The following is a 26,480-nucleotide window of genomic DNA, read 5'->3' on the forward strand; positions in this document are numbered from 1 at the left end:
TCTCCACTCCAAGAGACGTGAAGTCCCAGAACGCGAGGACATCATTTTTGTATCCACCTTGATGCCGGTGATGCCCGACACCAGGCCTCCGGGCGTAACATTGAAGTCAACTTCCATGTTACTGTTGAATTTGATAGGTAAATTCAAATATGTTTGAGCCGTGGCAGTCAAGGCATCGGTATCGATGAAGAGGTCGATCTGCAGTGGAGGTTATGATGGATAAACACGTCCGTTGAACATGGACTGATTTCGAAAGGGCCGATGACAATCTTCTCGACAATGACGCCCTCAACAGCGGAAGTCTGGGGGATATAGATGACTTGTCCGTCAAACAATTGTATGCTGGAACCTGAGCTGTGTCTGCTATGGCAGGCGACCAGCGAATATCGCCAGGAGCACCAGACTCGATTTGAGCCTAATCGCAAATGGGGGCTGACTGATATTGCGGTCTGGGAACATCTGAAAACCTGCCATTAGTCTACCAAGCTTGTACTCGTTTACTTGTCGAAAATAGCAGTAAATATGTGCTTCAGTGGCAGAAAGTAGAGCATAGTAACGCGATTTATTGTGGTGTTGGTGTGTCAAAATACTTAAGATGAATAGAAAGCGACATCGATGAGCGAGTATATACAGGTGCAGCGGTTGTCGTCGTGTCTGACATGGACATATGATCGTCAATATTTGTCGTGAGTCAGCAATTAATGCAATGTAAGTTACTCACAGCCCTTAGTAGATGTTGCACCCTCACGCCTACAGTGTCCTGAGGTTTCCTATGACATGCTCAGCCCAAGTTGCCGTCGCGTAGCTCGTGAGGGGAATCTGCTAAACACTAATTGAACTCGACATGTGCATTTGTTAGTTGTGTAACAGAAATATCGTTACTTGTAAGACCGCAGTATTCTGAACCGTTCAATTGCAAGTAAGAGAACTACTATCAAGGGTGTGTCAAGTACTAATAAAACCAAACAACGCCAAATCGGCAATATCAAAAGTTGGCAAGTTCGCTCTAGCTATCGTTGCCTGTCAGTGCTGTCGTTGTTGTCGAACAAGAGCATAAAAATCCAGTCATGTCGTCCGCACCAGCACCCTCTTTTGATGGCATTGGTATCGCCAACCTTCCCAACCAGGTGAGGAGCTCGCCTTTGCATTTCTCTCATTTTTACTGACCACTATGCGTCTCCTTCCACGCAATTTAGAGGCACAAAATCGTCGCCAAACATGGTGCACACTTCACCATGATGGTTGTTGGTGAGTCTAGCGCGTCTGCAATGAAGTCTTTCAGCTTACCCGTTTACGCGCCAGGCGAGTCGGGTCTTGGGAAGACGACCTTAGTGAACACACTTTTCACGACCGAGTTGTCTCCTGCTAGGAACTACAGTAGACGGCACCACAAACAACTCGACAAGCTCACCGAAGTCGAAATTATTAAGGCTGAGCTTGAGGAAAAGCAGTTCAAGGTCAAACTTACCGTCATCGACACCCCCGGATTCGGTGACTATGTCAACAACCGTGATTCCTGGTCGCCAATCGTCGACTTCATTGATGACCAACACGAAGCATATATGCGCCAGGAGCAGCAACCCCAGCGCAATGAAAAGATTGACCTCAGGGTTCACGCTTGCCTTTACTTCATCCGGCCCACTGGGCATACGTAAGTTGATGTATACTCTCTGAATCATTTTCAGATGTTGACTGGATTCCTAGCCTGAAGCCGCTTGATATCGAAATCATGAAGCGCCTCGGCACGCGTGTGAACCTCATCCCCGTTGTTGCGAAGGCAGACACCCTCACGCAAAATGATCTGTTCCTTTTCAAACAACGCGTTCGGGAAGTCATTGCCGCCCAGGGAATTCGTATCTACCAACCCCCCGTTGAAACCGATGACGAGACTTCTGCTGAGCATGCGCGCATGCTCACTGATGCTATCCCCTTCTCTATCATTGGCTCGACTGAAGATGTCCAGACCCCTGATGGTCGCCTTGTCAAGGGTCGCGAGTACCTTTGGGGTGTCGCTGAAGTTGAGAACGAAAACCACTGCGATTTCCGCAAGCTGCGCTCTCTACTTATCCGTACACACATGCTCGACCTCATCTCGACAACGGAGGAGTTGCACTACGAGAACTACAGGCAACAACAGATGGAGACGAGGAAGTTTGGGGAGCCCAAGGTCAAGAAAGTGGACAACCCCAAGTTCAAGGAGGAAGAAGAATCGCTCAGAAAGCGCTTTACGGAACAGGTCAAGGCGGAAGAAGCCCGCTTCAGACAATGGGAGCAACACGTAAGTGAATTCTAAACCCTATCAGTGACGTTATCTCATGTCTCCTGTAGCTTATCGCCGAACGGGACCGTCTCAACAAGGACTTGGAGATGGCACACAGTGCCATCAAGTCGCTGGAGGCCGAGCTCGACAATCTCCAAGCTGGCTATGGTCGCGGCAGTGCCAGGCGGTGAAAGCCGGATCCCAGCTTGTTTTTGGACAAATCTTCGCTCCGTATACCCTTGCGTTCATTTCCACGCTCCCTTCCGCATCGTACCTTGCTGCCCATACGACGAACATTCTTTTAGTCGCCTTGTCTTCCTTGGTTTTCTTTCTTGATTCGGAAGCTACGTTATATACATTCTCGTACGCACTGCGCTGACATTATCATAATATGGTGGCTTTTATGCCAGATACCTTGTCTTGACTCGAGAGTACCTGGATCGAGAGAGGATTGTTTATGATGCCTATCGAGCACTATTCGTGACATAAGACGTCCGTTAAAGGGAAGTAGATTCAGGTTTGCACACATGTGCCATGTAGGCCGCATCAGAGTCACCGACGCTACGACGAAACGAAAGTTTATAGGAAGAGGATGAGTATGTATATTCCTTTCAACTGTAAGCAGTGGAGTTGGAAGACGCTTTCTGCAATGATCTTTCGGCATCTCCAGAATCCTCACGTACTTGTTTCCTGTTCCAGTCGAATTCCGAACCCTTCGGACAGTGGGGAAACGCTATCCGAATTCGGCACAACGGTGAAGTTGACGAACGGTGCGAGCGCGATCTCTTTTACGTATATAGTACAATACCCCCCTGAAAGTTTGACAGAGTGCTGTGAACGACGACATGTTTACCTGCATGAGCTCGAGGTAAATTGACACCTGAGGGGAAACATCATGGATGTCAGTGTTCCAGATGGGTAGTGCGCTCCCATGCACAAATAGAGAATACATGTCAGCTCTCGTATTGACGAAGTAGATGCCGTCCTCAGGATCAATGTCACCGGAAGCATGAACAGTGGCCAGGAGATCGGCATCTGGACTAGCGATGAAACTATCGTATCGGCAGTACTTTTGTTTATTCGCCACTACAAAATTCCAAATTCCAAATTCCAATGACCATACAAAGTGCAGGAAGTAGCCATTGTGATGGTCAAGTGCAGAAGGGCAGATGGTGTTCATCAAGGAAACGACCAATACTGAATTAAGAATTTAATTCAGGGATATGACCGTGATGATACCGAGCTACTGCGGTGAATCGAGGAATAGCGAGCTGGATGTTGAGCAGGCGCATGTGGGTAGCACCGACAAACTTTACCACGGACTCCCTAGAATCTTGACGCGACTTAGAGGTCCTTCAATGAGTGATCTGTCAAGATCGTTCTACTATCCATACGTCAGGCGTGACAGGTGTGCTTAGCACGGCACGACGCTCAGGCTGCATGCCGCGCCTTGACTCGAGGAGCCCCGGACTTCAGATCTCACATTATAGCGATGTTATCCAAAAACATTGAACTTACGTTTTGTAGAACAAGTTGGTGCCGATACACCTGTCATAGTGATACGTTAAAGTCATCGTGCCTCGGCCCTTCTCAACTCCTCAAAATCGCTAATCTTCACAGGAGCAGCGGCTCCGAGTACGTCAACTATGTCGATATTAGTTAGCAACTAGTTGGTACCAGGTATGGGTTCCTTTGCGATAAAAAGCCAAGCTCGGCTTGCGTTATTTAAATTGTCAACCTCGAGAACCTGACAGAATGCAATAAGGAACACGCTTTACAAGAAATGTTCGAGACCTACTTGTGCCGCGTTCGCGATAGAGTCGTTGTGTACAGCCAGCGCTTTTCCAGTGTTCTTGTCCACGATACTGTGTTCGAGAAGCTAACCTCACTTTCGTTGTAGAGGAACCTTGTCACCTACTTCCAGGCATACGGGACTGCCGTATTTTGTTGCAAACTCCACGGATAAATCGAGTGGCTAGTGATGACACTGCCAGCGGGGGTGTCGGATTTGTTTGACTGGTCGAAGGAGAGGAACGCGCCAGTCCCAAAGGACTGTATGGTCACCCCACACGACTCAGTGTTCGCTACGTTCCACTGCGAAGGATACAACCAAATTCCTTATGGAAAGTATCGAGTACACGCACGATGTCATTTCCTAGGCGATTTCCAACACTATTGACGATGTCACCCGGAACAGCTTGGAAATTGAACACATTCAAATAGGTGTGCGTCGTGGCATTCATGATAATATATGAGCCTGTAGGAATGGTGATGGACATATTGAAATGCTTGAAGCTTTGAAGAGTGCGTCGTTGTAGAAGTTATGAAGAGCGAAGAGTGTATGAGCTCGAGTACTTGTACTTATGACTTTTGACTGATTACCGTAAGATATGTCGCTGAGTTGCGTCGGTCAATTATTCCCACGATCATTCAAATTTGCAAAGCTTTTCTTCCATCGCGCTCATATTGTGTCTGCAACATTGGTATATATACAGAAGGCCGCATCACTGGCCAAGGATGCCCTGACTTATCTGGGTGGACTCTCAGATCTCATCATTTACCAGCACCAAGACGCATCTCCCAGTGATCTAGAATATATTTCGACTGGAGAATGCGAGTACTGCAGGAACGTTCTGATTCGCTTCATACCGGCGAGACTTTCGGGAACTTGCAGTCGATACGCTTATTCGAATCCTTCCCCATCGGTTTCTTTCATTTCTTCACCGTCGCCATCACAAATGACACCATACTACTGCTCTTCTACCTCAGTGCCCTTCGGATCGTGGAATTCGATATTAGGTCATCCATTAGCATGAACGAAGATGGCTCCATGAAGCAAACGGCAGTGGCAGACGCCTGGCCTTGTCTTGAGGTTAACCATTCTTCTCTTCAACAAGACATATGGGTGACATGATCCCATGCCACTGGGGGTTGCATCGACTGGGGTTGTCAGATTCGTCAAGCTGTACCCTCGCAAGCTCACTTGACGGAACTCTGCATTAATTTTACGCTCAGGCCGTCCAATGATGTGGGCAAAGACTTGCACACCTTTGACCTCTAACGCCGTGGGCCGTGACTCGGATATTTTAGAATCTCTCGTGTTGAGATTCCCTCGCGCTGAGCAACATATATTGGACTCTCACCACTCGAGGTTGAACATGCTTGTAAAAAAGCTTTTCGGGCGAAACGCCGTCAATCCATCTCTGATTGGTTTGAATCTTGATTCACCAACTTCTCCGTAGATACCTACATCCCGCAGCTGGTAAAAGCAATTAGAAAGTGGCAAACGTAGCAGAGGGTGTTAAGGGACTTTGAAGTTGTTCGTCCTTGTGTCCTTCGACTCTCACCTCAGACACCATAACGCAAGCAAAGTGTGGCTCATGAAATTGTTCTCGCCCTGTGGGAGTTATCGTGGCCTAGTTATGTATCTGTGGTGCAGTAGACATCGTGCCAGTCAATGCATTGATTCAGTCAAGTGGTGTACTGGCCTGGGTATATGCGGCGCCATTGTAGGCGACTGATGATCAACGCAAATCTTACATCAGGCTTCCATATATAGTATTCCAAGTTTGACAACGACCTTCAAAGCTTCACGGTGGAACTTGCATGCTCAGATACTCCGATGGCCCATCATGATGCTATCCATTGTCCTTTGCTTATCCCTGTGGACTTTCCACATCGCGTTTCGATTTAAATATCCTTGGGCCGAAACGCCCCTTCAGGTTTATTGCACCTTCCCGTTCCTAACGGCTTCAGCGTTTAAATTGTCCTCTGACCAACCCACAATGCATCGCGCTCTCCTTATTTCGGAAATTCTCTCTAACATCATAAGCCATATCAGCGTCGACGAACGTCTCGGCGTCTGGCCAGTCGAATATGTCACATCTTCGGCACCGACATTATTCGCGCTGGCATTAACTTGTCGCGCGTTCTCGGAGCAAGCATTGGATGCTCTCTGGAATAATTTCAAAGGTGTTGAACCCTTCATGCGATGTGCTGGAATTACTTCTGCTCCGCAGAAAGGGCTGCAACAGGACAAAGAATACCCCATCGTAAGCTTTTTTCCCAGGAGAAATACATATAACTCATTGATGTCACAGATCCCAACAGAAGCTCAACTGGCTATCATTGCTCGCTATGGACATCGTGTTCGGTCTTTAGAATTGGGCATGAATTATTGGCGGCGTAATTATCTTGCGCAATCGTTTCTACGAACTATTGCTGGCTCTTCCGAGGTTCTGGTGCCAAACTTACGAAGCCTGGAAATCGGATTTCCCTGCGAATTACTCCATCTGGTCCCCCCCTTGCTTGGCCCGCACCTGCAGCATTTTTTCATCAGCATCCGAGATTACGAGAAAGGTAGCCACCATTTGCGCACTGTCTTCCAATGTTTGCCTTTATATTGTCCATCGCTTGAAAGCATCACGGTTTTAAAATCTTACCACCTATCTCGCGAACGGGATGCGCCTTTCATTCTACCAATGTCGTATGCTATCCAAAAAATGCCGAAGCTGCGGTCAGTCACCGTACCAGCCATAACAAAGGACGCCCTAGTTTATCTGGGTGGACTATCATCTGTTACCGATATCAGCTCGCATCTGCCTACCGGCACTGATCTCGAAGATATTCTTGGTTCATCCCGTGGCCAAATTCTCTTTGAGAACATCGAGAGCGTTGATTGGGAGATCAAAGAATGGCGAGACGTCGAAGTCTTCGCACGTCTATGGCCTCATAAATTCACCTCAATGACACTTCGATCTGAGGCCAAGTTCGATCCAAGCCTATTGCAGGTACTTTTTGACTCGATCCATGTGCGCGAGGCATTCAGGAACCTGGAGTGCATATGCTTATCCGAATCATTCCCCTGCCGGCTGTCATCCAGTATAGTCATCACCATCGACACCATACGGCCACTCTTCTACCTCAGTCAACTTCGGGTTGTGGACATCGATACGAGATCATGTATGAGCATCGGCGCGAACGACCTGGTGAAAATGGCAGAAGCATGGCGCTGCCTTGAGGTGTTACTCCTCAACAAGACGGATGGAAGCATGTCTGGCGCGGTACCCATGCCACAGTGGGTTACAGTGCCCGAGGTCGTCAGATTCATTGAGCTGTGCCCTAGCTTGAAGAAACTTTGTATTGGTATCACACTCAGTACCGTGGACTGTGACTATGACATGGACAAGGCAAGCCTATGCGCCCTCGAGCCCCATAACTCGGACAGTAGGTTGGAAGCTCTCACGCTGAAATACCCTCGTGACGAGGAATACATATGAAAGACTTATTCCTCTGATTTTGAGATACTTTTCTCAAAGCTTTTCCCTCGGATGAACCGGCTCCACTCCCTCCAGATCCTCCAATCTGACAGTATAGAACCACATATTTAACACACTCCAATGCTTGACCTGGAGGATTGAGCTTGCCATCCCAGTCGACTCTCAGAACTGCCTTTGTTATATATGTACTATTGCTATACCTATGATTACTTATGATTTGTCAATATATATCAAGTCTCCATGTACGCCAGCGCTGAGCGCTGAAGTCTGAAGCCTGGCCCAATAAGTACCTAGATCTATTTATCCCTAGAGCTGATCGACATCTTTTATTCGATATACCCTGATCTTGTTATCCAAAGTTGTTATCAGAATGATTAAAAATTCCTCGTGTTCAGATCTCAAGTTGAAGTAGCAGTCGTCATTTTATTTTTATGCAAACAGCAAAACAAAGCTTCTGTCTTGCGCCACCGTCACCGCCACAGTTCAATGTCTAACTTCAGTCTGAACCGTTTGCGAAACACAGGTTTCACTGTTTACCTACTTAAACATTTGAGCATTGGACCGGACGTGCAGAATCTGTAGGGGAACCAGTCCTTCCACTGGCGATGCTACACACCTAGTATACGATGCGCGCTGCTGAAATCTTACGACACGAATCTGAGCAGATACCAGAGAACCAGCTTGCAGCGGCTGCCTCCAAATCTATCAGAGGGTGCAACGATGAAACTGCTCTTCAAGACCTCGAGGATACAGCTTCAAGTTCTCCGTCCGCAGTGCTTGTTCCGACACTGCGATGGTCAAAAATCTGTCGCGTTTAAAGTCAGCACTCACTCTCGTCAAACTCGTGAGTGTGGCATGTTAAAGACCCCTGACGTTCAACACTTCTCGACTCAGTCAAATTCATCAATGCTAGAAAGATAAGTCTCCGATAATCTTGTCGATACTGGGCGACAATTAGTTGGTACCAGCTAGGGGTTCCTTTGCAATGAAAAACCGAAGCCTGGCTTCCGTTATTTGTCAGTCCCAATTCGAGAACCTGGCAATAACATTAATATTGAGGGACGCGGTTTACAAGAAATGTTTGAGGCGTACTTGCGCAGCGTTTGCGGCGGAGTTGTCCTTCACAGCAAGCCCTTTACCAGTGTAATGGTCTACGATACTATATTTGAAGATTAACCTCTTCTTCGCTCATTGATTTGACACTTACTACCAGGCATATGGGACTGCGGTGTTTTGCTGCAGACTCCACGGATAGATTGTGTGACTGGTGATAACGCTTCCAGCGGGAGTGTCGGTTTTGTTTGATGGATCGAAGGAGAGGAAGGCACCAGTCCCGTAGGACTGTATAGTTACCCCACACGACTCAGTTTTTAACACGTTCCACTGCGAAGGATACAATGAACCACACGATGATGAGCGCGAGGTAAACACACCATGTCATTTCCTAAGTAATTTCCAACACTATTGACGATGTCACCTGGAACGGGCTGGAAAGCGAGCACATTCAGGTATGTGTGCGTTGTGGCATTCATGATAACATATGTGCCTGTAGGAATAGTGGACATGTTGGAATACTTGAAGCCTAGTTGTCGAAGAACACTCCATTTTGGAAATGGGTGGCGAGGATGACTTACTCTAATCGATGATTGGACGCGTGTAGGCTCGGGGATGCCCTGCCAATCAGACACGTAGTGCCTGAGCGCTCGAGCACTGGAGTTGGTTTCCCATGATCAAGTTTCAGGGTCTTTGAAACTTTAGGGTATCAAAGCATTGCACAGTGACCATTATTTACAACGAATGCATCGGGATGTAAACAAAATGCTTGAATAGTACTGTAAGAACACAAGCGTGATGATGGGTATGATACAAATACAATCTCTATGACAAACCGTCTGTAGAGCAATAAAACACATTCCATTCACAGCACGACCTTCGCCGACAATCTCGCAAACAGCTTCCTTGCAATCGGAAGCCTCCTCTACACCTTACGTCTCCCTCGTCTCCGCAAGCGCATCAAAATTATCTTGCTCTACCGTGTATGCCTGCGCAGACTTCGACGGGTACGCTAACTCTTCACCCGTCTCGTCGCAGATACGCCTGCCCCAGTCGTCAAGCCCGTACATCTTGAACGGGCCGCTGTCCAGTTGCACCCCTTCAGAGGTATACGGAGTGACGACTGCCTCCTCTGCGTCCATCTTGAACCCCTCTTTCAATTCCTGCGCACGAGAGAACCAATTGCCGATCCCGACACCAATAACACGCTTATTCCAGTCCAAAGCCTTGTCGAGACCTTCCCCATCCACACCTCGTCCTCGTTCGTCGGGAGAGAACCGGATGCCTACGAAGCCACCGCGGGCGCCGGACAGCCCCTGTGCCATCGCTACTGCGAGGTTCTGCATACGGTTCAGACGGAGGTTGCGCATGCGGGAAGATAAAGAGTCCGAAAACTTGCGGTCCTCAGGTACAATGGACGCATAAAAAGGAAGGCCACGAGGAAGGCCACGCGAAAGGCGCACTAGACTGTTGGCAAGGGGTCTGGTAGAAACTGTCAACGTCAAGAGGGGTCGAAAAAAGGGCTCTTGTGCAAGCGTTGGGAGGTATTTGGCGCGGATAGCGTCAACATGGTCTGCCTCGCTTTCGGAGAGCCCTGATGAGGCTTGAGAGTCAATCTCAGGAGCAGGCACAGGCTGCACGAGACGGGTTGGAAGTGCTACCTCACTTGCACGCACAACGGCAGTGGTGTGCAGACGACGGCCCTTCACGATCGTGGAGCTATTGTTTTCCACATCACGGGCGCGTTGTCTGCTAATAGCACCCGCGAGACCCCGCTCAAGACTGGCACTGTCAGAATACTTGAACTCGTTGGCGGGAGTTGGAGGAACGAAGCCGCTCGGGTGTTTCACCGTCCCGTCAGGCTCCCTAATTTCAAAGGGAACCTTATGAGAACGCGGGCGCGTGCTCGCCATAGCGGAATGCACATGATCGAAGTCTGATTCGAGGACACGTTCAGCTACTGAGGCTGTCTGTGCAGCGCGTTCCTCATCCTGATCTCTCGCCTGCTCTTTGGCACGTGCAGCATCACTAGTGCTTGAATGACCCTTGCCAGGAACGACAAACCCGCTCGGGTGCACAAGATTGCCGTCCTTGTCGTAGTGCTCGACAGGGATCTTGGTGACAAGGCGACGTGTGCTGGCTACAAGGTCGTCGCCAAGAATAGAGTCTGAGAGGTGTTCCATTAGTGCAGACTCTTCATGCTTGCGTCTTTTCACGGCTTTAGTTTGTCGAGCCGGATCGTGGGCAGCTTCCTCAGCAGCCGCGACATCAAGACCGGTAGTATCAGTGGCGGATGGAGAAGTGGTAGACGGTGTGACAGGTGATTTCATCAGCTTGTCGGCCTGACGCTTGCGATCTTTTTTGTGCTTGACATAAAAGTTGGGAACGATGTGTTCTTCGTTGTAAGACTCGGAAGGATAGGAGCGAGTGGCTGATGAGTGGAAGGCTCGGACTTGTTGCCCAGTCGTGGTGAGCTTGGGCAGAATCAATGTTCCCTTACTGAGGGGCACTTCAAACCGCTTGTTCTCGCCGTTGAATGCCACTACACCCTCAACCTCATATTGGTTGTCTTCAGTAATCCCCCTCGCAATCTCCTTGGGATCTTCACCAGGATTCCACCACTTGACATGCTTTGGACGTAGCTTGCGCTACCCAGGGCCAGCGGGCGTTGTCCATGGTTTCAATTGCCGGAGAAAGGGCAGAATTATACCTGGCAAGGACATCTGGGAAATCACATTCACGGCAAACGCCGACGACATGCTCGATGGAGTCAGCTCGTCCTACACCATGCTTGGTTAAATGGCGGGCTTCGAGAAGGTAAACGGTGTGAGGGACGTAAGCTGCAGGAGAGGGCGTTTCGTAAGACCTCTTCTGTTCATCGTACGGACCATCCTTTGACCAATACAGAGCACGTAGGTCACGGGGGCGGGTAAAACCTCCCATGTGCCTGGTGAAGAGAATAATGATCAGAACCGAGGAAAAATATGAGTATAATGAGGAAATATACGAGCAAGCGAGGACAAATGGAGACTGGGTGCCTCAAGGTTACGCGGACGATAACGGTTCCATGAATAACATGAATAACGTCAATGACATCATGGAGCCACGCCAGCTAGCCAGCCTCCATTGGTATGGTAGGGCAACCATATCCGTGAACTTTCGTCACAGAATATATGGAATAAGGAAGAACAATGCAGTGAAGATACTCACGTCTTGACCGGAGTCAGTGCCATGGTTATGTCCATACGCTCGTCTCTCTCAGCCTTCTCGATGCGACGCCTTATGATGCGTGCTTGCTCTTCTGGTGATACGGGTTGATGTCCTGGTGTTACGCCATGTACACCCTTTGTGCCCTTCCGAGGTTTGGGTTTGGGATTGGCAGTACTGGCATACCGCTTGGAGATTCGCGGAATCATCGTGTCTGCGAAACGAGAAGAGGCGTCCTAAGATGCAGTGGATAAGTAGATAGTAATTAGTTTGAGAGAGCAAGGTTAACTTGGCGATGGGAAAATATATGGTATTTATGTTTGTTTGGAACATTATCCGGATCTACATAGTAACCGAGGCTCCTATTTCTGCTCGACGCAATGATGTCACTGGGGCAGCTATTACAAATTGCTACCAATTAGCTATAGGTTGACCCAGATATGGGCGAGTCAGATGCCATCTAGTCTCATTCAGAGAGAGGGAGACCCACCTTTCAAGCCATCCTCGGTCAGATTGGAAGAGCCAACTCTCGAGGTTGTGAGGCGAAAGTGTGCGAGGGACCAATACTCACATCTCTTGGACTGAGATGTTCATTCGTCATCTTCTGACCTTTATACGAGTCTGTATGTACTTGTGTGCGCTGACAAATAAGTTGACTTGAATGGCTCTATATATGTTGACTTCAAGTTGTAATTTTTAGGACGGTCCGAATCGGATCCCGACACCAACGACTGAAGGGGTGGGACTCTGTCAATCTGTCGAGAATCCAGGTCGACACATATGGCCGCCGCGCTGCACCTTGGAGATATCTAAGACGACCCTCGCAGTGCATGAAGGTGAATTACTTACTATCACATCAAAAGGAGGTTTCGGCACAATTACTGGGTCCTAGTAGTTAAGATGGACCCCTGAAGATCTATACCGCAAAAGGTTGTTAGTAGGTGGTGCTTGACGGCAATATCAAATCTGGAGTTTGGAGCTTCTCCAGAATCGTCAAGGTGCAGCCTGAGCGTCACGCCGGGCTGAGCACACCTGTTAAGCATATGACATATGGATAGTAGAACGATCCTGACAGATCACTCATCGAATGACCTTCAAATTGCATCAGAGACTCTATGGAGTCCGTGTTAAAGCTTGTCGGTGCTACCCAGCTCGTAAGATATTCCTTGAGATTCACTGCAGTAGCTCATCATCGTCCTATCTCTGAATTAAGTATCCAGTACTGGTCGTTTCCTCGATCCACTCGATCCGCTCTTCTGCACTTGACCGTCACGATGGCAAACAAGCAAGAGTACTGCCGATATCCTGACCACTGTTCACGCTTCCGGTGACAATCCTACCCCTGCTGAGGACGGCATCTACTTCATCAATACGACAGCTGACATGTAATCCTTGTCTGTGCATAGGAGCGGACTACCCATCTGGAACTGTCCTGCGCTGACATCTGTGTTTGTTTTCACTCAGGTGTCGCGCACCTATTAAATATAAACCTGGCAAGACACATTCAGCAGGGTGAGATATTGTTTAGACCAGAAATCAAGAGGAAAAATTGGCTGGATGAGGGTGACAATACCTGGACATCATGATCTCGACTCGGACTGCACGCGAAGGCGGTAGGCACTATGCTACTCCGAATGAGTGGTGACATGAGGTTGGATCTCATGCTAGTAGGAACACCGTAACGAACTGAAAAAAAATGAAACAAGACGAGCATCGATGAGTTTATAGCAGCTACGTATACGATAAACAAGGAACCTATCAAACCTCGGCCTCACCCACTTTCATCATCTTCTGCTTCTCGTTCATGAGCTCCCCATCCTTCATCCTCATCTTCCTGTTCGCTGTCTTCATCCCCCCGCTTCCGCTTCCCATTCACACTCTTGGCATGCTCAAGAGCCTCGCCGTCCGCGATGGTCACGCACGTCAGCCGCGTGCCTTTTGTATCGTACTCAGCCACAGGTGATATCTGCAGCACTTCACTTCCGGCTTTTTGGTCGGCGGGCAGCGAAGCCAGGTCGTAAACGTGAATTTTACCGTCAGACGAGACGGTGCACAGGATGATAGTCGAGAGGGGTGCATTTGCCTTCGTTGATCGGGGTAGTGCGAGAGGAAGAATCTCGACTTCTTTTACGCTAAAAAGAAGGTAAAAAACAAAGCCGAACGAGTGCATTGTACGTACCGACTGGAGTGTCCAGTCATTTCTGCAATGACGGTGGGCAATATTTCTGGGTCATCTGGAATGTCGTATATCGACAATTTTTTGTCTTCTGCACCGACAAGTAACAATTCTCCGGAACCGTTGACTCGGTTACTAAATCGAACTGTATGTATTCGGGATGGATGCGTGATTGTGTGGCGAAGAACCATGTCCTAAGTGCGATCGAACTGAATTTACAAATATACGGAAAAGTTATGACGTGCACTTACAACGGTGAATACATCGATGGTGTTTTGAGATTGCACGACGAACGACGAGCCTGTCGGCGACCACCGCACGACTTCCCCCTCTAAAGCATCAAATGAGGTGAGAGATGGATCTGGGGCCTAGAAAAACCAACATTTACCTTTTCCCAGCTTCGTACTAGCAGACCCCTTCCCCCGCATAAGATCCCACATGCGCAGCGTGTTGTCTTTGCCTACGCTCAGCGCAACTTTATTTGATGGATGTACCGCCATAGAATTGACTCGGCCCTTGTGACCTTTGAGGGAGCGAAGTACGACCCAGTCGCGTGCGTGAAACAAGCATAATGTACCGTCTTCGGACGCTGAGAGAAGATGCGAGCGGGAGGGGAAATGAAGCTGTGTTATAGACCCTGTCGCGATAAGTTGTAAAGAGGTAGATACAGTATAGAACACTATGACTCACCTTCATGGTGCAAAAGCCCGCCGATCTCCTTTTTCCTACGCAAATCCCAAACCTTTATGACTTCATCTGCGCTCCCCGTAGCAAGCCATTTCCCGCCATTCGGAGACGCAGCGACGGCCTTGATGCACGATACGTGTGCAGGAAATAGAAAGGTTGGTCGCAGCTCGAACTTGTAGCTATCGTTCGTCTCATTAAGCGAGACAGATCCATCAAGGCCATACAGCAGTCTTTCGTAGGATCCGGCGACTATTTTGAAGGATGTTGGGAGAGGTTTTGTGGATTGTTTTGTTTTTTGCTTGCCCTTCGTAGAGGATACGAGAAGGTGGTCGCTTCGAGGGAGTACTTTCTTGTTTTCTTTTGGCGAGCTCGCAGGTCTCGCCCTTTTGATACTTGTTATTGTAGCCATTTCGTTTGCAAAACTTATGTCTGAATCAATCGCAGAAATTTCGCCACTCCTTGACCAAAAAGGAAATTGATATAATATTATAGTTACGTACGCTCGTAGGACAGCCGTTCAGATGGCTCGCTCGCAACATCAGGACACTCGAGTTGTCTAACACCAGTTAAGATGAATTTTGTTATTATATGCTACATAAAAGTGGCAGTCAGATTCGGCGGCGATTATGATGTGATTTTGACAGTGAGTGATTCAAACTCGTAACGAATTTGGGTGCTCAGAATCATCAGAATCGTCGAATCGCCTCCAGAGGCATCAGGTTATTCTATGGTTCAAACTGCGATTTTTGTCTCTTCGCGCTCTCACCCTCGATAATGCCGTGTACATTTGACCGTGAGCAAAGGGATCCGTTCGGGAGTTGAGCACGGTTCGTGCTAGTGTCAAGCCTTGACAACTATTAAACGTAATTACATACGCGGATCGCAAAGGAAATTTTCTTCGATTCACCGTCCACGATGAACAGTTTGGATGGAACGAAAAGTTGATGCGGAAAATACAACTTTCGTTCCATCCAAAATATTGATGAATTGGACTTCAACGAATCGACGATGCAGAGTAACTACGCGCACGCGCGCGTTTCTGACCCATTTCCACGGAGATGTTTCGTTGAATCGCGCAAATGCAGTTCTGGTTGAGATCCAGGCGATGAGGAGGTACTCCAGGATGGGTGCGTGTTCTGGTGCATTCAATGGAGTGTGATCGGCTTCTTTCAGGGTGTCTGAAGTAAAGTAAGATTCTATGTTGTCTGGTGAGTGGAATGTGTGGAAAAAAACAAAGATAGAGAGAAATCACGTACATGTGCCAAAGAGATGTAGGGAGTGCGCACATTTGCCTTCGTCGTCAAGATTCAGTGGTAGAACCGATAGTTGTCCGCGCATCCAATAGATAAATTCCGTCTTCGGTAGAAGCAGTGTTAGCACCAAATGTGAATACATTTGCTCGGATTTCTGGAGTGGCGATGAATCTGCCATGCTTAGCGCCAGAAATTCTTTTTGTCAATCTGATACCTGCTTCCGTTTAAAAAGCTTGAAGACCAACAGCGCCGTGAAATGAGGTCTGTACTGATCAAAAAGGAGTGCATGAACATGCCTGGTGGACGCCACCGCCGGCGGTATCTCGATATTTATCAGTCAAATTCAGAGTCAGCGGCGATTATGATTCAAACTCGGATTTTGGGTGCTCAGAATCGTCGAAACACCTCCATCCGGGAGGTGCTTCACGCAATTGTGAATCAGCTTGAAGTTGGTCGAACGTTTGATCCCGCGGAATTCGCGTGACTCCCCTGTCCGTGCTCCACCGTGACATGCACTCCTAATCGCTCACCCGCCCGCTATCCGTGAGCGCTTATCTCCGTGTCGCTACTCCTCCTTTTGTAATTGTTTCCAATGCCTATCTTCTGAGCTCCACATGTGATTGCTCATTTCTCTCCTAGCTACATTCCTGTTCTTTAACCACCATGGCTCCATCGTGCTCTTTTCACGCAAGACGTAAGACTACCCCGCAATGTTCTCTTTCAATCTAGCGCGTTCAAGCTGGACTGTAAATCGCAAACAGTTTCCTGCGCACAGATTCGTTCGCACACGGACAGCTATACACCGCACTTTCCAGAGTGCGGATATTCGAACGCTATTTGCAAGAGAGGAAGAGCAAATGTAGTGTATCAACATCTCTTGTTGTAATTTGCGGTAGAAAAAAAAAACTCCGAGGCGCTTCAAGCCTTGTTGAAGCCAAGGTCTCGCGGTTATTAGGCAAGTGGAATCCCCTAGCTCCATGCGCGGGGGCCTCGGACAGATTTTATTGCGAACCGAGTAGTACATGAGGCACAGTAGCGAGACTTTCCTTTCTCGTTATCTAGATCACCATCGGCACCATACTGTCCCGTACTTCTTGACTTCTGCACCTTATGGTACTTCCGCTCGTCGATCCTCCAGTGTTACGTTACCTAATTGGTCGTCGACACCTCAGTATTGTTCTCTAACATCACTGAGCGCTGAGCTCTCGCTTCGCTAGTTCTACTAGCGTGTATATGGATGAGCAATGAACTATAGACTTCCGCAGACATGAGTGACGAAGACGCGATGGACATCCTAAAGGGCTAGAAGGATTTTTATTTATTTTAAACATACGGTTTTGTTGTGTGTTTCGTGGTCTTGGCGCCAAATGAGCAGAAGTCGTTTGTGACTATTTAAATCTCATTCACGGGCTCATGCCAGCAATGCCAGCACATGCAGCATATGTCATTAGGGTCTTCAGATCTTCAGAGTTGGCAGCGATTTTGAAAGTTTGCATCTTCTTAGAATCACACCGTAATCGCCGAGTCACTCTGACTACCACTAATGTTCTTCTCAGAGATCTAATGTCTAGCTGCATATTTCATAATCGGAGACTCAGAATACGCTATCTCTGGAGCCAAAGTAGAAACAGGGTGGCGCGAGTGATGACACGTGTAGATATTAGGTTTCCGCATCAGGAGGTCCAGTGCAGAACCCTCCCAGTCATGAAAGTCAGAGGGGATATATAACGTCCTCACAGAGTATTTAATCTTCTTGTTCTCTCACTCGCCAAGTTCGTGAAAGGCTACCTCACTTCAAACCATGTCGGATTTAAACTGCGGTTCCGGTGGAGGCGCGACTACATACCCACAGTTGCGCATCGCATCGGTTTTCATCATCCTCATTCGGATCCATGAGCGGCGCACTTTTTCCAGTCCTTGCTACACGGTCAAGCTGGCTTCACGTTCCCAAAGCCGTCTTTGAGTGAGATTATCCAACGCGAACATGTGCAGCGTTCTGATTCGAATCTCGTAGCTTTGCCAAATACTTTGGTTCCGGTGTCATCGTGCGTTCCATCAGCTCATTGATTAGATTGGTCGTTCACATCTCCACAGATAGCTACAGCCTTTATTCATCTCCTCAGCCCCGCTATAGAGGAGCTTGCATCTCCATGCCTGTCACCGGCTTGGCAGGAGTATGTAAGTCAGTTGTCAATGGGAGCAGAATCATTACTTAGGTACATGTCATAATCACTCACAGCCTTACCCGCTCGCATTAGCCTTGCTCAGCGTATTTTCGATTTTTATCGTTGAGCTGGTGGCCTTCAGGTGGGGTACAGCCAAGTTGGCGGCCCTCGGTCTGAGTCATGGTGCGTTTTGGATTGATCGCGTGCCGAGGCTCCCCTTATTCCCAAACAGATGCGCACGGTCACGGTCTCGGTGCCCTCGCTGCACATGGACCTGAAGGTGGAATACCGAATGACGACTCAACCCCTGAGAAGAGCAAGGAAGATCTAGAATCTGCCCATGATCATAAGCACCTGGATCTTGGTGCCACAGGGCAGATCATCGGTGTGTTCATCCTAGAATTTGGCGTATTATTGCATAGGTGCAATTTCTCTTGACTCACGTCCAATGATTAATTCATGCTTACTCTTTGTGAAGTATGCTCATTGGTTTGACGCTGGCGGTCGATCCGAACTTCAAAATATTGTTTGTTGTCATCGTGTTTCATCGTGAGCAATCCTAGTATCCTATGGATCAGTGTTGGACTGACATGATACGTAGAGAGCTTTGAGGGTCTTGGAGTTGGTACTCGTCTCGCTCACTTACAGCTTCCCCCAAAGTACAATTATGTAGCCATCTGTGGCGCGCTGCTGTACGGAATCACCACACCATTAGGCATTGCAATCGGTCTTGGTAGTTCAAAGCACGTACAACCCAAACAGCACCACCGCCTCCATTGTGAGTGGAGTGCTCGACTCGCTGAGTGCGGGTATCCTGTTGTATACTGGTCTCGTTGAGGTATGTTATATTTCTTAGTGTCGTGACCAGAGCCCGAGCACTCATCATTTTTATGCAGCTTCTTGCTCACGAGTTTATCTTCAATAAAGAAATGATCAACGGGTCTAACGGACGCGTTGCTTATGCCCTCTCATGCATGCTTTTCGGATGTGGCATTATGGCGCTGCCTGGGGCGTTGGGCATAATAGTCATCAAGTCATCAATATGTTATGACCGTCTAGTGTAATATCGGAGATCTCACTGGTTGACAGTTGCAGTTCTAGCTATTGCACCGGAACCTATTTTCAAGCTATGGTGGTCATTCAAATTTCAGGATGCGGCAGATAGTTTTAATTGGCTAGGTTATGCTCTGTTATGTGTCTGTCTGAAGTTTGAACTGAGAGTCCTCGGCTTCTTTGATCACGTGCAGTTGTCGCGAGTAATCTGTTACTTTGCGCGAATCTGCCAGGTAAGTTATGGATAGACCTAAAATTCTGAAGCTCCGAGAGACGCCTTAGTCCAGGGAAATTATAGGCTGAAGACGATAGCTAACGCGAGATTTCCGTTAAAACATAAAGTGTGGACTGTAATTGATATCATGAACGCCACTCACTGCGTTACTTTCACATTAGTGAAGAAAGTAGAAGGCCATATATCACAGAACATGTCAGGAATATGCGGGTCGGGGGCTGGCGTCGGCGCCGTTACAAATCCGATAAGTCTGTTTAACTGAGGAAGTAGTGGCTCTAGTTGAAGTTGAAACGACCACAGCGGTGTTTAGGCTTGTTTGTACGGCGAATCAACCGAAGTAAGTACTCCTATTTCTCTCTTTGCAGCGAACGACATTCCGACGGAAGTCGCTAGAATGAACTATCCGACTGGGCCTCCTATCAATCGCCTACCAGTAGAACTCCTACAGCAAGTATTCTTGCTCATCTTAAACGATGTCCCAGAAAACCCCAGTATATTCTCGTTTGGAGACACATGCATCTCAGCCGATGTTACCAGTCCTCCCCTACTCCTCACCCGCGTGTGTCGCCTTTGGCGAGATATTGCACATTCAACGACAGAAATCTGGTCACGGATCCATGTTGCACTTCCGGGCCGAATTCAACCATTGAAACCCTTCCTTCCATCCCTACTAGAGGTTTGGCTCGCCCGCTCAGGACGTCGCCCTCTCAGCCTTAGCATCGTGTCTGAGCAGCTCTGCTACTCGCGCGATCGGGAAGCCAGATACTTGCCATATCTCCGACCATACCGATCAGGGGCGGATTGTCGACTGCTCGAAATCCTGCTTTCTGCAAGGGGGCGTTGGGAGACGGTGGCTATCATGTCACCTACCATTTATGACTGGAGTGATAACGTTGATACACCTCGGTTGAGAACATTGAAATGTTTCCTGCGAGAGTTCAGGAGATTCAACGCGCCGAATCTCCATTGCCTACACATCTTCAACCGAAGTGATTTTCCTGCCAGACCCGCTCCTACCTGCAGAGATATACGTCATCTCCGCCTTCAACATACTTCCGTCAACGCCATACGTTTCACTTCAGTGATTTTCCCTCATCTGGAGACCATGGTGGTGGATGATTATTCCCTAGGCTCTGGTGATAGAATTGATACGGTCACACAATCTCACCTCGAATCAATCACTCTTCCCATCACATCGGATCGGCAGGAATTCATCGACATACTCGATGGCTTCCATCTCCCAATGTTGCAAAAATTGACTGTGGTAGTGAAAGAACTGAAACCACTGGAAATTGAATGCATTATGGCGGCCTTGGCAGTAGCAACTTGCCACGAGCCGATAGTAGACTTGAAGATGGCCACACCGCCAAGCGAAGTTGATGTGGATATCGTTGAACCGTTGCTCTCGGTCGCGAAGGAGGTTACTGTCTGCGGGAAAGTGCTTGATTTGCTGGAAATCTTGTCTAGTCCAGAAACATGGTCCGCAGGCAATGAACCCCCACTAAACGACACAAACGAAGAAGCTCCTGTCAGAGGGGTATCTGTGTTGTAGGTTATAAATTGGTGAAGCAAGTATAACACAGGGATGCTCGAATTTATAGTACTTCGCGGCGCCAGTAAGACGATACGATAAAACGAGTACACACCTCAACAGTGATATCAACTACTATCATCATACCATTGTCTTTCCCCTCTTCCTGGGCGAGCACATCCTTCTCCTTCCTACTGTCACGTCGCTTCTTGCTGTGCTCTAGTCTGAGGCTCAGTAATACTGCCAATCGCCGTCATACGCACAAGTGTGTATCTTCCACTGGCGCAGTCATTGTCAGAATTGTTGCCAGCAGGAGCGATTCCATCCTCGCCCAATCATTCACGCGACTTCCCTCGTAGCTGTACCTCTTTGAATTGGATACGTCGCTCGGTAACGCCAACATATCTGAAAGATCGCGTAATTCTTTCGAAGTCGTCTTTGATGGAGGGAAATGTGTCAGTTGGCCTTCAAGATGCAGCGAATACTTACTTACTTTTCGTCTCCGTGAACAAAAGCTCCGAGCCAAGGACTGTATCATGCCAGCCCTAAAGGAAGGGCCAGAAAGCTGCAGAAATGGTGTAGCCCTTGTTTGCCTTGTAGCGGTAGCACGATAGATGGGGTCCAGTGCTTACTACAAGCCTGAAGGTTGAGCTACTGGGAAGCAGGGTTGGTTCAACGGCACCGAGGTCGACCGTGACATAGAAAACGTCTTCTGATAGATACCCTTCGTCAGGACCGGAGGAGTCCACCTGGCGATACCCGACGAAGGGAGGTGGAACGGCCATGATGATGTCCCGCCTAGTTGTCGTTGTAAGCAATTTAATATCGTTGGGAATCTCAATCCGGAGCTTGGTTTGTTTGGTATGGATTAGGGTCAAAAATGGTAGTCACAAGTTGACGACTCCGTACACCTCTAACTTAGAGATTAATACGATCAACAACCTGTAGGTTCCATAGTATAGCGCGGCTGTCCGGCTTTTTGTCCTGCAGTTACAGTGTCATATCGTGACGGCGCCGGCACCACCCCCCGACTCGCTTATTCCTGGCATGCATCGAATTAAACGCAAACTAATCTTTTTATTTCATTTTTGGTAAATGACTGCTAATCCCATGTGAGTCTACTGTCAATGCATGGTGTTCTTCGATTTTTTCAAGGCCTATCTTGAGTAGTCATATACATAGCTAACCGTTTGGCACCAGAACAGATTAGAAACTTTCTACTCTCTTCAATCTTGTGGTGCGGATTCGAAACCTGTCGACATGTCGGACAGTTCTTCGGAGGTTCGTCTAAACTTGACCAGCAAGCGTCCTGGCCCAAGTGGTTAACACAACAGAATCAAAATCCGTTTCTCTTGGACTACGCAGGTTCGAAACCTGCCTAACAACAGGGTTTTTTTTCATATTGGAACACGCCTTGAAGATTCAGTCATGGACAGTTCTTCGGAGGTTCATCTCAACTTCGTCCTCGCCAAAGTGGTTACCACAACGGAATCAAAATCCGTTTCTCTTGGACTACGCAGGTTCGAAACCTGCCGAACAACAGGGTTTTTTTCCGATCGGAACATGCCCAATTCCTCGGAGCAACTTCGCCCTGACTCTCAAAGTGGTTGCTGCAACATAATCAAAATCTGTCTCTTGGACTGTACCAAGTCAATGGGTTTTTTTTTCTTCATCCGAACACGCCTTGAAGGTTCATTGATGGACAGTTCTTCAGAGGCTCATCTCAACTTCGCCTTGGTCAAAGTGGTTACTGCAACGGAATCGAAATCTGTCTCTTGGAATGACACCACCAGTGCAGGTTCAAAACCTGCCGACGAGGTTTTTCTATCCGAACACGCCTTGAAGGTTCACTGATGGACAGTTCCTCAGAGGCTCATCTTAACTTCGCCCTGGCCAAAGTGGTAAATGCAACGGAATCGAAATCTGTTCTACCAGTGCAGGTTCAAAACCTGCCGACGAGGTTTTTTTTCTCTCAGAATACGCCTTCAAGATTCACTGATGGATATTTCCTCGGAGGTTCATCTCAACTTTGCCTTGGTCAAAGTGGTTACTATCACAGAATCGAAATCTGTTGTACCAGTGCAGGTTCAAAACCTGCCGACGAGGTTTTTTTTTCTCAGAATCCGCCTTCAAGATTCACTGATGGACATTTCCTCGGAGGTTCATCAACTTCGCCTGCCCAAAGTGGTTACTACAACATAATCGAAATATGTTTGTGTCAGACTTGCGCAAGCTCGAAACCTGCCCACGACAAGGTTTTTTTCTATCGGAACACACTTTGACATTCACTCATGGATGGATTCCTCGGAGACTCATCTTAACTGGTCTTAACCAAGTGGTTACCACAACAGAATCAAAATCTGTTTCTCTTGCAGTCGGTTCGAAACCTACTGACAACATTTTCGCCGTGTATAGATCCTTAGAGCTCCGTCTTAGCTGGCCCGGTCATTGCGCCGAAAGCTCCTTTTTATATGATAGTCTGTCCATGAAATAGAATTCACGTTCACGCCTCGTGCGGATCGTCTCAGAAACATAAGGTATATCCAGGCCTGTGATGTGTACGTGCCAACCTAGATTCTCGACGGACTAGCCAAAACTGTCGGGATTCACCACCAAATGAAACATTGATGGAGCTGGAGGCCAGAAGAATGCACGCAAGCTAAGGACAGAGTGAGTCTGACGGTCAGGCAGATGATCTAACCTCCCCAGCCTCGCTGAAGTCTCATCGATGAACACTCCTTCGGTCGTTGGCTCTTCAAACGCCTGTAATTTGAATTACTGTACCAGGCGTCCGGGAATTACAATCCGACGTTTTACTTCTTTGAAGTTCTTCAAGATCAAAGCCACATCTTCACAACGCCCGTCATACACTACCAGTCGCTACCAGCAATTAGTGAGAGTCAGTGAAGAACATGTGTCGGGCACAATCTCCGTTTCATTCCCTTCGCTCCGAGATATCCATACATCATATCACCGATGATACACTGCTGCTTTTCATTCTTACTTACTGACAGAGGTCCTCACCATGCTCTTCTCGTACCATTCCCTCTCAAACTCAATCGTCCTCTTGATCGTGTCTGACGCGCGCCACCCATGCTGTTCACCATCGAAGAAGTGCGCCTCGACACGCCCCTTGTTTTAATGACCCCGTCGATGATAGTCCACGATTGTGCAGGCGGAACAACTCTATCATCATTGCCTTGAAGAACCTATTGAAAACATGATCTACCCATCAGAACGCACTGTCATCAACACAAAACTTACGAGTAATGGTGTCTCAATTCTCGCAGAAAAGTACACTGGACTCCGGTCATGATAGACATGTGGTATCTCCTCCTTCGTACCGCCTAGAAGCTTTATCATGTACATAAGTTCAAACTTATGTGAATCATCCGCAAGTAGCTCGAGGTTTGAGATCCCGAAGTTGCTCGTGGCACTCGCGAAAAACTTCGTCTTGCTTGCCGCAGAGGAGGCGAGGGAAATGGCGGCAAGGGTAGTATATCCGCCTGAGCTGCCACCGCGGATCGCAGTGCGCTTGGTGTCGATGAGGGAACGGAGTTCGGGCGATTGGACCGCTTCGATGCAGTCGCTTACGTCGGTAATACCCCAGTTCCCTTTGAGGCGCTCCCTAGTCACATAGTCAGTGCTGCTCCATGTAAATGATGATGACAAACATGAACGTACACATATGCGCGTCCATAGCACGAAGAACCACTGTAGTTTATATCCAACCTGCAATTGATGAGCATGGTGATCCTACAGAGTACGCTAGGACCTACCAAGCATATCCTCTGCTTGTGAAATACTGCTTCAGCCAGGTCAAACTCTGGGTTTCTAATCCTGTGGGGCCGCCATGTACGCCAAGCACACAGGGAGGCTTTTCGTTTGAAATGCTCGAACCCGCATACGCTGGGTTGTTTGGAGCGTAGTACACGGCATGAACAATCCTGTTATCCGCCAGTTTGAGTTCAAGAGGTGTTGGAAGCGAAATGATACCCTCAGGGAACGGTGCAGCGGACGTCGATGCGGTAGATTTGAGTACCCGAAAATCGGGCACAAATGATGGCCCGGTAAGAGTACAGAGCATGGCTGCGCCAGGGGCGTTGCTTCGCATTCCCGTGAAGACAAAAGTGTAGTCCGACATGCGACGGACAGGTTTTATAACTACAAAGTCGAACGATTCGTCTTTGATCTCCTTGTAGGATCCTGTGGTGATATCAACAACGTACAGGACGCTTCGGCCGCCTCGCCATGCAACACAGATAGCTTTTGTGCCATTATCGTCCAGGAACGCGAATGGGTAATTTCCAAGCGTCCATGGTGGCATGCAGAAGTCTTGTTGTACAACAGATGAGAGGACTGGTTTTGTGCGCGCCTGAGTGTACTCCCACAGGTTTGCGAACCTGTTTCCCTCCTCGCCTTCGTCAGATGTAAAGAGAAGCTTGTCGTTGGAGGCCCACAAGGGGTAACACGCGCTGATTGTGCTAGCACTACCGGCTACCAGTTTCGTGTTGCTTAGGCTAAGTGTATGGGTGTTGGAGTTGTAGTGGACGTCAGCCACGTAGAGCTGTCCTCCCTCCCAAGGCATATCTGGGTGCTCCCAGAATTGCCATGCGAGCTTATCTCCAGAGGGGGAGAAGGTCGGCGCTGCATAAAATTCTCTTTGTGCATCCTCAGTGCAAACCAGGGATGTGACAGTCGTAGCCGTGGAATTGATAACGCAAAGAGAGTTGCGCACAGTTTGCGGCGTGTCGTTGGTATGGTCTTCTAAGATTGCGACGAGTAGGTCAGTGTGGACTGGATGCACACAGAAATCTGCATAGCGATAAATCTTCTTCGGGTCCTCTGCGCGCGGAGCGTTAGTACGGTGTTGTAGTCTGGGGTATTAACATAAGCACCTGGTGTGATTGATTTGATCTTCCCATCTTTCGCGGCATAGACAAGGAAATCCGCGAAATTTGAAGAGTACACAGTCCCGTTATAAGCAATCGCAGCAGCTCCACCATACTCATGGACGCGCGTGCGCGCATTGAAGTCCTTGGCGAAGACTTCACTCTGAGTCTGGTTGCTCAGAATCACGTATCGACCACCCTCTGATGCACGCTGTTCGATGTAGTAGATATCTTTCGTGACTGGGTCTACAAATATGTCGCCCATGGAGACGCTCTACGGTGCAGGTCAGTTTCAGATACTACCAAGCGATCGGAAACGATTTGGAGAACATACATCCTCAGCGATAGCATCAGCTGTGATTGGGGACTCCCAAAGGCCGTATGGAGCATATTTTTGAGGCATCGCAATAACCGTTGAGATAGTTGGTAGATTGGATGGCTGTGTGGGTCCTGGGAGAGGTGGAATCCCAAAGTGCAGGTACCTGTTACATATTTATGACTGGGATAGGCGCACAATGCACATGCGCTTTGCGGCACTTAAAAATCAGAAGAATCACTAGAGTTCCGGTCACTTCAAGGACGTAGAAGTAGTACTACCGTCTACGTGCCGTTTTGTGCCAGGTGGGCATGCCGTGTTGTTTGGATCTAAGGCTTTTGACAAACAACCACTTCGAATTCCCCATCGTCCA

The 26,480-nt window shown here is 48.3% G+C and overlaps 10 protein-coding genes across 10 annotated transcripts; 4 read left to right on the forward strand and 6 right to left on the reverse strand.

Annotated features, from left to right (window-relative positions):
• Positions 1 to 907: 907 nt before the first annotated feature.
• DFJ58DRAFT_680080 (Septin-domain-containing protein) lies at positions 908 to 2,841 on the forward strand. The gene is made up of 6 exons (XM_041383193.1): positions 908 to 919; positions 993 to 1,127; positions 1,197 to 1,248; positions 1,303 to 1,651; positions 1,705 to 2,278; positions 2,329 to 2,841. The coding sequence occupies exons 2-6, from the start codon at positions 1,068 to 1,070 to the stop codon at positions 2,449 to 2,451; spliced, it is 1,158 nt and encodes a 385-aa protein (XP_041247297.1). The 5' UTR covers positions 908 to 919; positions 993 to 1,067; the 3' UTR covers positions 2,452 to 2,841.
• A 689-nt stretch (positions 2,842 to 3,530) lies between these two features.
• Positions 3,531 to 4,666, reverse strand: DFJ58DRAFT_771820 (uncharacterized protein). Its single transcript, XM_041389175.1, has 5 exons — positions 4,405 to 4,666; positions 4,179 to 4,354; positions 4,059 to 4,125; positions 3,779 to 4,007; positions 3,531 to 3,730 (listed from the first exon to the last, which is right to left on the reverse strand). Exons 1-4 carry the CDS (start codon positions 4,537 to 4,539, stop codon positions 3,927 to 3,929), a joined length of 459 nt encoding a protein of 152 aa, XP_041247298.1. The 5' UTR covers positions 4,540 to 4,666; the 3' UTR covers positions 3,531 to 3,730; positions 3,779 to 3,926.
• A 1,316-nt stretch (positions 4,667 to 5,982) lies between these two features.
• On the forward strand, positions 5,983 to 7,539 carry DFJ58DRAFT_866180 (uncharacterized protein; the record flags this gene model as incomplete). The annotated part of the gene is made up of 2 exons (XM_041394180.1): positions 5,983 to 6,312; positions 6,361 to 7,539. The coding sequence occupies exons 1-2, from the start codon at positions 6,046 to 6,048 to the stop codon at positions 7,537 to 7,539; spliced, it is 1,446 nt and encodes a 481-aa protein (XP_041247299.1). The 5' UTR covers positions 5,983 to 6,045.
• An 839-nt stretch (positions 7,540 to 8,378) lies between these two features.
• On the reverse strand, positions 8,379 to 9,191 carry DFJ58DRAFT_743398 (uncharacterized protein; the record flags this gene model as incomplete). The annotated part of the gene is made up of 4 exons (XM_041387261.1): positions 8,973 to 9,191; positions 8,747 to 8,922; positions 8,632 to 8,698; positions 8,379 to 8,575 (listed from the first exon to the last, which is right to left on the reverse strand). Coding segments are annotated over exons 1-4 (570 nt in total), but the record flags the coding sequence as incomplete, so codon positions are not given.
• A 101-nt stretch (positions 9,192 to 9,292) lies between these two features.
• DFJ58DRAFT_771823 (uncharacterized protein) lies at positions 9,293 to 12,088 on the reverse strand. Its single transcript, XM_041389176.1, has 3 exons — positions 11,803 to 12,088; positions 11,220 to 11,539; positions 9,293 to 11,194 (listed from the first exon to the last, which is right to left on the reverse strand). Exons 1-3 carry the CDS (start codon positions 12,006 to 12,008, stop codon positions 9,525 to 9,527), a joined length of 2,196 nt encoding a protein of 731 aa, XP_041247301.1. The 5' UTR covers positions 12,009 to 12,088; the 3' UTR covers positions 9,293 to 9,524.
• A 1,197-nt stretch (positions 12,089 to 13,285) lies between these two features.
• Positions 13,286 to 15,074, reverse strand: DFJ58DRAFT_771827 (WD40-repeat-containing domain protein; the record flags this gene model as incomplete). Its single annotated transcript, XM_041389177.1, has 5 exons — positions 13,286 to 13,931; positions 13,979 to 14,169; positions 14,227 to 14,306; positions 14,364 to 14,612; positions 14,666 to 15,074. The coding sequence occupies 5 exons, from the start codon at positions 15,069 to 15,071 to the stop codon at positions 13,571 to 13,573; spliced, it is 1,287 nt and encodes a 428-aa protein (XP_041247302.1). The 3' UTR covers positions 13,286 to 13,570.
• Positions 15,075 to 17,575: 2,501 nt separating this feature from the next.
• On the forward strand, positions 17,576 to 19,218 carry DFJ58DRAFT_904819 (Zinc/iron permease). The gene is made up of 9 exons (XM_041394922.1): positions 17,576 to 17,878; positions 17,930 to 17,960; positions 18,010 to 18,093; positions 18,155 to 18,263; positions 18,313 to 18,502; positions 18,559 to 18,629; positions 18,682 to 18,772; positions 18,825 to 18,918; positions 18,977 to 19,218. The coding sequence occupies exons 1-9, from the start codon at positions 17,808 to 17,810 to the stop codon at positions 19,142 to 19,144; spliced, it is 909 nt and encodes a 302-aa protein (XP_041247303.1). The 5' UTR covers positions 17,576 to 17,807; the 3' UTR covers positions 19,145 to 19,218.
• A 544-nt stretch (positions 19,219 to 19,762) lies between these two features.
• On the forward strand, positions 19,763 to 20,257 carry DFJ58DRAFT_699369 (uncharacterized protein; the record flags this gene model as incomplete). Its single annotated transcript, XM_041383549.1, has 1 exon — positions 19,763 to 20,257. A coding segment is annotated over one exon (495 nt), but the record flags the coding sequence as incomplete, so codon positions are not given.
• An 839-nt stretch (positions 20,258 to 21,096) lies between these two features.
• On the reverse strand, positions 21,097 to 21,684 carry DFJ58DRAFT_838723 (uncharacterized protein; the record flags this gene model as incomplete). The annotated part of the gene is made up of 4 exons (XM_041392477.1): positions 21,097 to 21,139; positions 21,163 to 21,304; positions 21,393 to 21,444; positions 21,532 to 21,684. 4 exons carry the CDS (start codon positions 21,682 to 21,684, stop codon positions 21,097 to 21,099), a joined length of 390 nt encoding a protein of 129 aa, XP_041247305.1.
• A 2,317-nt stretch (positions 21,685 to 24,001) lies between these two features.
• DFJ58DRAFT_186146 (Alpha/Beta hydrolase protein) lies at positions 24,002 to 26,358 on the reverse strand. Its single transcript, XM_041379104.1, has 5 exons — positions 26,126 to 26,358; positions 25,798 to 26,065; positions 24,679 to 25,744; positions 24,584 to 24,631; positions 24,002 to 24,527 (listed from the first exon to the last, which is right to left on the reverse strand). Exons 1-5 carry the CDS (start codon positions 26,192 to 26,194, stop codon positions 24,125 to 24,127), a joined length of 1,854 nt encoding a protein of 617 aa, XP_041247306.1. The 5' UTR covers positions 26,195 to 26,358; the 3' UTR covers positions 24,002 to 24,124.
• Positions 26,359 to 26,480: the final 122 nt, after the last annotated feature.

This window comes from Suillus subalutaceus (genome assembly GCF_016647625.1).
Source record: "Suillus subalutaceus strain FC151 chromosome Unknown DFJ58scaffold_20, whole genome shotgun sequence".
Lineage (NCBI taxonomy): Eukaryota > Fungi > Basidiomycota > Agaricomycetes > Boletales > Suillaceae > Suillus > Suillus subalutaceus.